Source organism: Apium graveolens, chromosome 10 (assembly GCF_009905375.1).
Source record: "Apium graveolens cultivar Ventura chromosome 10, ASM990537v1, whole genome shotgun sequence".
Taxonomy (NCBI): Eukaryota; Viridiplantae; Streptophyta; class Magnoliopsida; order Apiales; family Apiaceae; genus Apium; species Apium graveolens.
Window position 1 is genome coordinate 5,515,221 of NC_133656.1, and position 12,491 is coordinate 5,527,711.

The 12,491-nt window shown below is 36.8% G+C and overlaps 1 protein-coding gene across 1 annotated transcript; it reads right to left on the reverse strand.

Moving 5' to 3' along the window:
* Positions 1-1,322: 1,322 nt before the first annotated feature.
* LOC141689696 (uncharacterized) lies at positions 1,323-2,114 on the reverse strand. The gene is made up of 2 exons (XM_074494053.1): positions 1,971-2,114; positions 1,323-1,868 (listed from the first exon to the last, which is right to left on the reverse strand). The coding sequence occupies exons 1-2, from the start codon at positions 2,112-2,114 to the stop codon at positions 1,323-1,325; spliced, it is 690 nt and encodes a 229-aa protein (XP_074350154.1).
* Between the last annotated feature and the right edge of the window lie 10,377 nt (positions 2,115-12,491).

The following is a 12,491-nucleotide window of genomic DNA, read 5'->3' on the forward strand; positions in this document are numbered from 1 at the left end:
TGATCAGTTTTGATTTTTTCATTAATGAATTCAAAATCTGATCAGTTTTTATTTTTTATTAATGAAGCAGTTTAATTCAGACATTAAGTGTGTTGACAGTTTCATTTTTCCTCTCCTATAAATAGAGGCTAAACTGAATGAATAATATATATAACACACTACATTCTCATCTCTTCTCTTCAATCTCTCTGCATTTCTCTCCCATAAGTCCTGAAGTGCTGATATTTTCCGGCGACTGAGGTGCTGGTCGAAGTGGAGATTTTGTTGCTGCTGTTAACATAAACTCCGAGCTGTTTTATCCTGGTGGAGATATTGCGTACATCCCAAACGCAGCAGGTAGGGGGCAATAATCTCTTCAAGAGCAGCCAGGACTTCGAGCAAGGCCTGGTGACTCAGCTGTGATTATTTTCTTGGCATTTTGTATCTGTAAACCTTTATTTCAGTCACTGTTGAAAGCTATGGTTTCGGGTACATCTTTCTTTCTCTCTTCATTATTTCAGTTACTGATTTTGTTTACCTGCATGTTTTGTTTTGTTAACTGTGGTCTTGGCCTAAACTTGTTAAATTCTTTATACACTTGCCTCTATGTTGCTATACTTGTTAGTGAGTTTCTCAACACAGGTGTCCTGACACAAGTCAATACTTGAGAGTACATTTCTTGAGTTGCCCTCACATATATCCAGGACACACCTTTACTCTCCAAACTTGTCCAAATTACATTGCGCGGAACACTATCATAAGCTTTTTCCAAATCTATAAACACCATGTGCAGGTCTGTCCTACGTTCCCTTTATTTTCCCATTAAACGCCTAAGAAGATGAATCGCCTCCGTTGTTGACCTTCCAGGAATGAAACCAAATTGATTTTATGACACTGTAACCTTGCTTCTAAGCCTAATTTCAATCACTCGCTCCCATAATTTCATAGTATGACTTAAAAGTTTAATACCACGAAAAATACTACTCCCTCCGTCCCTCCCAATTGTTATCGTTTCTGGAATAGTGTTCGACACGTATTTTAAGATGAATAGAAAGTATATTTCTATAACTTTTTTTAAAAATTTTCTTTTTCTGAATAAAAATAGAATGTTTAAACTTTTATTCAGAAAAATATTTTTTTTAAAAAAAGTTAAAAAACTATACTTTTTCTTCATCTTAAAATGTGTGCCGGACACTCTCCCAGAAATGATAACAATTGGGAGGGACAGAGAGAGTACAATTCTGCGCATCACCCTTATTCTTGTAAATTGAAATAGCCATACTAAGCTTCCACTCATGTGGTATCTTACCGGTCCGAAAAATAAGATTGAAGAGTCGAGTCAACTACCGCTCACCCTCCTTACCTAAACACCACCATACCTCTATAGGTATTTCGTCTGGACCAGTGGCTTTACCTTTACCCATCTTCATTAATGCCAACTCAATTTCTTCACCATTTATAGGTTGTATATTAGAATCGCAATGCGATTGACGAACTGATTCCCACTCAATCTCCTCTCCACTTATACGAGACTCGTTAAATATCTGTCTGAAATAGTGATACCATCTACATTTAATATCATCATCCTTAACTAGCACGCGTGCATTTTCATCCTTAATAAATCTGACAAATCCGAAATCTCGTTGTCTCCTTTCTTGAGCCTTTGCTAGTTTATAAATTCCATTTGCTCCCTCATTTGTAGATAGACCTATATACATTTCTTCACAAGCCTTATCCTTCGCCTCCACCACAATCTTTTTTGTTAGACGTTTTGCTTCCTTATAGAGAATTTTCTTTGTATCAAATTCCTCTTGTTCATTGCAGCATATAAGCTCCTTAAAGCGTGCTTGTTTAACTTTTACTCGCTCTTGCACATCCTCATTCCACCACTAAGCCTCTTTTTGATCATGAATTTTCCCCGAGGTGATTCCTAAAATATCTTTAGCCACACCCCTAATTAAAGAAGCTAAATGATTCCATATTTGGTTTACATCATCCCAAACAAAGCTTCTTTGTTCCAAACCAATTATTTCCTTGAAAATTCGTACTCTTTCAGCCTTCAGATTTTTCCATAAAATACGCGGCGTCATCTCCTGAATACCCACTGTTATCTTTCTCCTCATAAAAATATCCATTACCAAAAAACGATGTTGTGTAGCACACATCTCCTCCGGAATCACTTTACAATCTTTATAATTTTTGTTGCATCTTCTCATAAGAAAATAATCTATTTGCATGCTACAACCTCCACTCTTAAAAGTAATAAAATGAGCATCCCTCTTTTTGAAACAAGAATTAACTATCACTAATTAATGAGCTAATGTAAATTCTAAAAAAGTACACCCGCCTTCATTCCTTATACCATATCCAAAACCCCCATGAGTACCACCATATCCATCGGAATGCTCTCCAATATGGCCATTAAAATCACCCTCAATATATAAAATTTGATCACTAGGTATTGTACTAACTAAATCATCTAAACAATCTCATAAGAGATTTTTCTCCTCATCTCCCAAACCAGCATGCGTAGCGTAGGCACTAACAATATTAACAACCACAACATCCACAACTAGTTTAATCATCATCACCCTATCATTAAATTGAATCACCTCCACTACATTATTCCTCAGTTGTGTACTTAACATAATACCAACACCATTCCTATTGGTTACAACACCTGAATACCATAGTTTAAATCCATTGGCTTTGTAATAACTCGAATTTTCGAGACCTTGTAAAACGTTTAATGAATAGTAACCCTGACAGACGGGAAAAACTTTTGAGCCCACATTATGTAGTGCATGAGAAAATGAGTTTCGGAATTGATATTACGACTATACGTACCAAATGAGTGTATGTAAACGCTATTAGTTTTCGAAGAAAACGAACATTGAAAAACAACCGTATTTACGACTTATCGAGGATTACGGGAATCACAATATAATTACGAGATTTAAAATCCTACGGATTTATATTCAAGTAGGATAAATAAAAATATAAGGAATAAATACGAAAGGAATTACTTCGTAAACCAATTACGAGTAAGTATTACGGAGAACGTTTAAGTAACCGAGCGAACGCGTAAATGATTAAATAAACGTAACGCACTAACTAAACCATGGTAAGGAAGTAACCATGGTTACTTCATCAAATAGTGAGCTAATCATAGGATGACCAAGCTAGCTAGCAAAATAGTGTGCTAAGGAAGCTAACCTTGTAGTTAGCTTGTAAGCTAGCAAGCTACAAAGATATGTCCATGGATTTGGCTACAAGGAATAAACCTAGAATGCTATACTAGGAAGAATAAAATCAAGTTGCAAGATATCAACTCACCTTCCTAGAAGCAACCTATCCAAAGCATCCAAGAGAAGCAACCAAAGTAGTAAAAATACCCCCTCACAAGCTTTCATTCGGCCCTAATGCAAAAAGGGAGGAATTCAAATTCCAAACTCCAAGTTTAAGCTCTTATAAAATCACCCAATTAACTTCCAAGCCTCCTAGCAACTAAACTAAGGTAAGAAAATTCTCTCATCTCTTTTTATCAAGGTTTGATGGGTGGAATAAATTCAAGAAACTCACTAGTGAATAGTGTGAATAGTAACCTCTCTTTGGTTTCTTGATTTCAATGGTGGTTTTAGGTTCTAAAAATCATACCAAGCACTTCCAAGTCTCCACCATCCTGAAGAACACATCTCAAGCTTTCAAGAAAGGTAAAAATCTTTGGCCCAACTTTATTTAAGGTTCATTTTTAAGATCAATTTAGTATGTGGTAGTAAACCTAGTGTAATGGGTGTTATTGATGAAATCTTGATGATTAAGTTAAGTAGATTTAAGGTTGATTGTTGTTGCCTCAAGAACATGATGTTCTTGAGATGAGTTTGTGTTTTGATGATGATATGATGATTGTTGGTGGTTGTGTTAATAGTTAGGGAGTAAACGAAACTCCGATCGTAAACATAACTTAGTTAAAACCAACAAATCGTAACTTTAAGTTTCTGCAGAAAGTCCCGAAGTTGTAAACGGTAGATTCTTGAAATTTAACCTTTGTTTAGGATAGAAAATATTATAAGGATCGTTTAGGCGCTTGAATCGCTTGATTCCGATTTACGGATCAAAAGTTATGGCCGTTTTAGTAAAAGTGATTTACGCGACAAAAACTGCTACGAATTACGAACTTTGAAAATATAAAGGATAGACTTAAAAGTGTTTATAAATCATGAAAGTTTTACAGAGAGTAACATATTGAGTTTCCTAACTTCCATAAAAATTTCAAGTGGAAATAATGATTTCTCAATTTTATAAAAATGTTGGAGCCGAGACCGCGCGAGTAGAAACCGTAAGAATCCTTAAGCGGAGCCGACGACGATAATGAGAATGAACCCAAGATACTTAGGAAAATGAAGTGACCATAATGTGAATATGACTTAAAGGAATGTTAAGGGTAGTATGAGTTGAGAGGGTGCATAATAAGTATCGCATGAGTGCGAGTTGCCGTAAATTAGAACGGAACCTAACAAAATGAAATGTGTTTATGGTTATAGATTTTCGAGCGGAACCTAGAGCATCCTCCACCTCGAGATACCCAGGCAAGTTTACAAATCCAACTCCATTTTTACTGTTGTGTTGTGAAAGGATTGTTTTACTATCATCGCATAAATACCATGTTTGCCATGATACGTAGTTGTTGAATTTTTGCATAATATAGCGATGCTGTACGATGAAGTATATATCGTGAAACGTTATTTCGCTTTAAGGCGTGACGTATTATATAAGACCGAGAGTCGGTCGGGATTTAAGATAAAACCCGGGAATCATTCCGGAGATATTATAGGACGGTTATAAGTCCATAGTAGTACATTTTAAAAGGACTCATCGTCCACTTACGAAACATTAAAATACCTCGAACTTTTATTAAAACGATTTCCCAACGATCATATTCCCTCAACTATATTTTATTGTTCGGATAATAAATACTATATACTTATTCCTTATTATGGGAGTAGTATACTCCAACGATTAATTATTTCAAAACCGATTAATCATTATAGATTAATTAATTATATAGACACAAACTAGTTGAGGAATATTATTTTAAATATTCTTTTAGAAAGTAAACTCATTCGAGGTTTGATTATTATCGATTATCATTTAATTATTTGTTAAAGGGTTTAATTATTGATTTAAAAATCATAGATCCTGACTTAAAATATACTTTCTGATTTCAGAATATCATTCGAATAATTTCAGATCGTCGGTGAATATTATCCCGACATATTTAATATGTTGAATATAGTTTCGAGGAAGAACTTTTCCCCCTTATTAATTATCTGTTGACAACGGTCAACTCACATCCTTAGTACTTCCTCCGAAATTCTCGGAAGTACGTATATACATATATATACACTTATATCTTAGAGAGATAAGCTATTTATATCAACAAGCAAAACGCTTGGGGAACTTCGATGTGGTTCGAGTTCTCGAGATTGATAGAATTCTTTTAAAGGACAAGGGAGGGGTAAACTCTGGTACTATGTGTGCTAGATGGACTACCAAAGGTACCACAGGCGAAGGTACTCAGTGTACTCAGGAACTTGTGAAGTATGTGTATACCCGAAAATGGGACACGTAGCCCGAATGCGGCAAGGGTGATACCCGAGAGATGACAGTTTCGTCCTTCTACTAGTAGAAAAAGGTAACTTTATCGCAGTACGACTGATCATCGTATGCGGTGGCTCCAGTGAATGTCCAAACTCTTCCAATTGAAATTGTGATGCAATACTGTAACCCAAGCCTAGGTGTTGGGATTACTATTAAGGTATTCGCAGGTTATTAAAACCCCTTACTGAATTGTTTTCATAAAAAGGTGTGTATCACCACGGGAAAACTATTTTCGAATAAAACATAATTATCATATATGATGTTATCATACAGTCATTTTCATACTGTACATTATTATGCTGAGCATTATAGCTCATACTTGTTTTCTTAAATTGACACAATACAACAGTGAATCAAGATGCCTGCCATGAGAACCACAGCCAGGAAACGGGTATGAAATGGCCAGTTGTTCCGTAGATTATTTGGTGTTGTACCACAGGTAGTCAAAATAAGTTGGATTAGTTTTCAGTTGTTTATAGTTCGGCTTATTTATAAGTATGATTTATGTAAGGTAAGACACTAGAAACGTATATTTGACCGACGGACTAGCCTTACCTAAAGGTCACTCCCCGGTAAGATTAATTACTTTTGGGTTGTAATAAATATCACTTGATGATTAACAATTATTCTAGTTATGATGGTTCGTTTCCAAGACAATAACCTGTAAGTGTGTGTGTGTGAGAAGTGTGGGGTCGTGAAACGTGAGTATTTACATATTGTAGTGTGAGTTGTGTGAGTTTAGATGGCATATCTTGCGAGACTCCTGACCCCGGGTTTTGGGGCGCCACAGGCTTCCTTTGTCTTAGCATCTTTCCACTTAGTCTCTTACACACAAATTACATCAACATGTCTTTTCTTTAACCCATCGACAAGCTCCAAAAAATTCCCGGCAAGAGTGCCTACATTCAAAGAACCTACCCTAAAGATAGAATCAACGACCTCTCTATTCCTCCCTCTACTCTCCAAAACACCGCTACTAGAAGTTGTCATCAAGGAAATTACACCACTTACAAGAAAAAAAAATACTAAATAAACACAATAAATGACATATAAAATTAAGAATAATGAAAAAATTATAAGATACAATACCGAAAGTGACTATCGCAAGTCACTCATTTTTTTTCAGAGATCCACCCAGACAAGATGTATCTGATGTATATATCTTCTTAAAAAGAACCCAACTGCAATGAAACACCCACAACACCAACCCTTGTATGTCAAACAACACGCAGAACTGAAGAATTTGTGAACGAATCACAGGCTGAGAATTCGATAGGGGAACTCGGCACTGCTTCTTAGAGTTTCGATGAAGATATAGTGCGAGTACTGTAATTTAATTTCTATGATGACTTCCCCAGTAGATCACAATAACATGACATAAAATGATAGTGATAACTGTTCCGATAACTGCTCCAATCACGACTTCAAAGTTCAAACCATAGAAAACCCAAAAAAAAATTCACAAAAAAAACCCAAGAAAAAGCGTATATGTTGATTTGGAATCAAGGAGGGACAGAGTTGCCGTCTCGATCGTCTAGATGCAACGTGAGTCTGAGTCAAAAAAAGAGATTGTTGCGTGTGTTGCAATGAATGATGTAAATATGTTGAATTTACACTTCTTTCAATCTCTTAAACACACACACAAATAAACACTTGATACATAATACATACAACCAATCCTTTCTACTATATCTCCGTCTGTATACATATGATAGTAGTATAGCATGTGAGTGCACAATTGATATGAAGCCTTCACTAAATATTCAAGAAAAAAGAACAGATTATATTTTTGTATTTAATAAAAAATTGATAATCAATATTCGTTATTTGGGTAATATTATTTTTTAAGTTTCTATATTTATAATTTTATCATATTCTCATTCATATATATTAAAAATATTTTAGTAATATATATAATTCAAATTAAGCTTCTCCATTATACTAAAACAAAATAGATATGACATCATCATAAGTTATGTGTCAAACTCTCTTAATTAAATAAGCAAATTCCACGTGTCAAGTTCTATTCAATTTTGCTATGTCATCTTACATTAATAATTTTCTCCTTATTTAATTTACTTTCAATCTCTCTTTTTCATTTATGACCTCTACTAATTCTTTATTTTACTCATTTCTCAATCCTGTCTTACTCATTTCTCATCCTCTTTCTTCTCAGATCATTTTTATATTTTTAAATTAATAATTTTCAATAATTTCATTTTTCTTCACTAATTTTATCTTATTCAAAATTATTTACACAAATATTCATTATTATATTTTTGTATTTAATAAAAAAGCCGATAATCAATATTCGTAGTTTGGGTAATATTATTTTTAAAATTTCTGTTTTTATAATTTTATCATATTCTCGTTAGTATGTATTAAAAATATTATATTAATATATATAATTTAAATTAAGCTATTTCAAAATCATTTCAAAAAATAGTTATAATCGGGTCATCTGCCGAGAACTAATGGATAGGAAACGATTCTGCTTCCTTTAGCTGATTAAAAACCCCCTGTCTTAACACCAATTCAACTTCGTCTTGTTTTTTCTCTCCTTTTCTATGTGAGAGCGTGAGTTTTTCTCTCCTTTTCTGTACCAGAAGAAAGTGTGGGAGGTCTGTGAATTCAATCATGGACAACCTTGATGTCATGATGACTGACTTAGATATATCAAATGAGGAAAATGAAGAAATGGTGTTCGATGAAGAGTTCGAAGAGGAAAATAACAGATTTGAATTGTGTTTGGTGGGAAGGTTTTTGACTGAGAAGAATCTGAATGTCCGTGCTATGAAATCCAAGCTAGCAGATTTATGGAGGCCAGCAATGGGAATCTCTATCAAAGCTTTGAATTCAGGGGTGTTCTTATTCCAGTTTTATCATAAAGATGACCTAAAATGGATGCTCTCTAATGGACCGTGGTCGTTTGACGGGGCGATGCTAGTTGTTAATGAGATTAAGGCAGGGGAGGACCCTGTTAAGGTGCAGCTGAATGAAGTGGAGATGTGGATCCAGATATACAATCTTCCCATGGGTTATATGACTGAATCGGTTGGTAAACAGCTGGGCAATTTCTTTGGAAAATTCATTTCCTATGACTCAAGCAATGACTCAAGTATCTGGCGTGAGTATATGCGTGTTCGTATCTCTTTGGATGTCAGATGCCCGTTGAAGAGGAAGAAGAAGATCAGCAGGAAAAATAAATCAGAGATTATGGTTACTTGCAAGTATGAAAAGTTGGCAGATTTTTGTTTTCTGTGTGGCCTAATCACACACACTGAGCGTTTCTGTAAGAAGAAGTTTGAAAGTGGTTCAGAACAAGTCATAAGGGAGTGGGGGAGTTGGTTACGTGCTCCGGCGAGAAGGGGTGGAAACCAGGAACGCAGCAAGTGGCTCAGGGATGACAGGGAGGATAGGTGGGGCGAGAAATTCGGGGGTGAGAGCAATCAGGGAATTCAAATTCCGGGGTATCAGCAAAACACAGTTGTGCAGCGTGAGAATAGGGAGGGGTTAGTTAACAAAGCGCCAATCGTGGAGAATTTGAAAAATATGACAGATAAGACGATGGAGGGAAACGTAAATCTGAATATAGTTATTGGGCCTGGAGATTCTGAATTAGATGGGCTAGAAATAGAAGAAAGGAAAAGAAAACGGATTGGCCCAGTTGGAAATAAGGAGATTGTTCAAGAGGTAGTAATGTATCAACAGGATCCTGCACTTTCTACAGTTGATTGTCCAGGGACTTCAAACTTGTTATTGGCTCAGCTTGCTCAGCAAGCGAGCCATTCGCCATGAATACGTTAAGTTGGAACTGTCGAGGGCTCGGGAAACCTCGTACAGTTCGAGCTTTAAACGATCTTATTCGAGATCGTAGACCCGAGGTGTTATTTTTAATGGAAACAATTTCAGACAAAAAGAGGATTGAGGAGTTAAGTGTGAAGTTTGGTTTTTCTAACTGTTTTTCAGTTGATCGAGTAGGAAGAAGTGGAGGTTTGGCTGTTTTCTGGCATAGTAGAGTGGAATGCAGAATCTTTGGTTATTCACAGAATCATATAGACCTTATGTTTGAGGAGAATGGTTCAGAAGCTTGGAGACTCTCGTGCTTTTATGGTTATCCTGATCGTAGTCGCAGGAAGGAGTCATGGAATCTTATGCGTAGGTTATCTAAATTGTCTGCTGTTCCGTGGTGCATAATAGGTGATTTTAATGACCTGTTATACAACTCAGACAAGAAAGGTGTGCATAGTCATCCAATTGCTTTAATGGAAGGGTTTAGGCAGGCTGTGCATGATTGTGATTTATCGGAGTTGGACCTATGTGGAGGGAGGTTTACTTGGGAGAAGAGCAGAGGTTCCAATAATTGGGTTCAGGAAAAATTAGACAGAGCGTTTGCTACAAGCAGTTGGTGGAGTAAATTCCCGTTATGTAAGTTAAATTTGCTTGTTGCCCCTGTTTCAGATCATAGTCCTATCCAGTTGACTTTAATGGATATTACTATCTCTAAGAAGGTGTTTCGTTTTAGATTTGAAAATATGTGGCTTAAGGAGTCCTCGTTTGTTAAGGAATCTACTGAATTTTGGAAAAAGATCCCTGTTATGCATCTTATTCCGAAGTTAAAGGAAATGTCAAGATTTATGGGTAAATGGGGTAGAACGTTCTTTAATAAATTTAGGGAGAAACTAAAAGTGCAGAAGGAGGTGCTGAATAAACTGAAGGATAGAACAGATGAAACAGGAGTGAAGGAGTTCGTTATTGAGAAGGAAAGAATGAATGATTTGTTGCTGCAGGAGGAAACCTACTGGAAACAAAGAGCTAAGCTCTTTTGGTTGAAAGAGGGGGATGAGAACACGCGCTTTTTCCATGCGAGTGCTTCTGTAAGGAAGAAAACTAATCATATTTCTTATCTAGTTACTGACACAGGTTTACGGGTTGAAGATAATGAAGGTATGTGCAATGTAGTGGGAGATTATTTCAGTAATATATTTGCGAAGCCAGATTCCATGAATAACAGTGAAGTTGAAGCAAGCCCCAGACTTGTAACTGAAGCACAGAATGAGAAATTGACTGAAGAAGTCACCTTCGAGGAGTTCACGTTAGCAGTTAATCAGATGCACCCTGACAAAGCGTCAGGGCCCGATGGGTTAAATCCTGCGTTCTATCAAAGTTTCTGGAAAATTATGGGAAAGGAAGTGTTCGAGTGTTGCAAGAAGTGGCTTCGAGGTGATCCGTTCCCTGCAGATTTAAATAGCACCAATGTAGTCCTGATCCCCAAAAAAGATAATGCAGCGACAATGAGAGATTTCAGACCTATTGCTTTATGCAATGTTTTATATAAGATCATGGCTAAGGTTCTCGCTAATCGTCTCAAGGAGATTCTTCCTGGAATTATTGCTGAAAATCAATCAGCTTTTGTGGCTGGTAGGAATATTACAGACAACTTCTTGGTGGCTTTCGAAGTTATACATCACATGAGGAATAAAAAGAGGGGGCAGGATGGTGAGATTGCTTTGAAATTAGACGTTAGTAAAGCATATGACAGAGTTGATTGGTCATACTTGCATCAGAGGATGGTTGCTATGGGTTTTTGTGAGGGTTGGATCAAATGGATGATGAGATGTGTAACAACAGTGGGGTATGAATTCTGCTTCAATGGAATGACAGTGGGTCCGATTGTTCCAGGAAGGGGACTTCGACAGGGTGATCCCTTATCCCCCTACCTGTTTTTGTTTTGTGTAGAGGGGCTTTCCATTGCTCTTGATAATACTGCAGCTAGGGGAGAAATTCATGGATGCAGGATAAGTACTTCAGCTCCAGAAATTACCCACCTATTGTTTGCAGACGACAGCTTCCTTTTCTTTAAGGCAGAGGTGAGCGAGGTTTTAAAAATCAAGTCTATATTGGAGGAGTATGCTGTTAAATCAGGTCAGTCCATCAACTTTCAAAAGTCTGGGATTTTCTATAGCTCGAACGTTAGAAGAGAGAAGCAAGTTGAATTCTCGGAGATTTTGGGGGTTTCTAATGATATCTCCAGTAGTAATTACCTGGGTTTACCTGCTTTGATCGGTCGCTCGAAGAAAAGGATGTTTGGGTTTTTAAAAGAGAAAGTTAGTCGCAAACTGCAGGCATGGTGTGCAAAGCCTATCTCGAGAGCGGGTAAAACAGTTCTTCTAAAAAATGCTGCACAATCTATTCCCAGTTATTGTATGACATGTTTTTTGCTTCCAATATCGCTGTGCCAGGAGATAGAGAGATTGTTCAATGAATATTGGTGGAAATCAGGTAATGGTCAGAGAAGGGGTGTCCACTGGCATTCATGGGAGTCAATGAGTATGTCAAAAGGTAAAGGGGGCTTAGGCTTTCGAAGCCTGTATGGGTTTAACATTGCGTTATTAGGTAAACAAGTGTGGCGTTGTATGAGTCGTCCCAATCTTCTGGTTTCTAGAGTGCTAAAAGCTAGATACTTTTCTGATTCAAGTTTGTTACATGCTGTTAAAGGAAACAACTCGAGCACGGTCTGGGGGGGAATATGGCAAGTCAAGGAACTATTGAAGGGTGGTTACAGATGGGTGGTAGGAAATGGCAGTGATATTATTGCTACTAAAGATCACTGGCTAAGAGATAAAAATAATTTTTGTGTGGAAGATTTTCATGGCTATGCTGGCAGGTCTGAATGTGTCAAGTCGTTATTCATTCCAGGAACTAAAATATGGGATGAAAGGAAAGTGAAGCAGCTGTTTATGATGGTTGATGCTAAAGCTATTCTGGCAACTAGGGTGCCACATCATGAAGTTGAGGATAGAATAGTATGGTCCAGCTCCAAGGATGGGATATATACAGTGAAAGCTGGG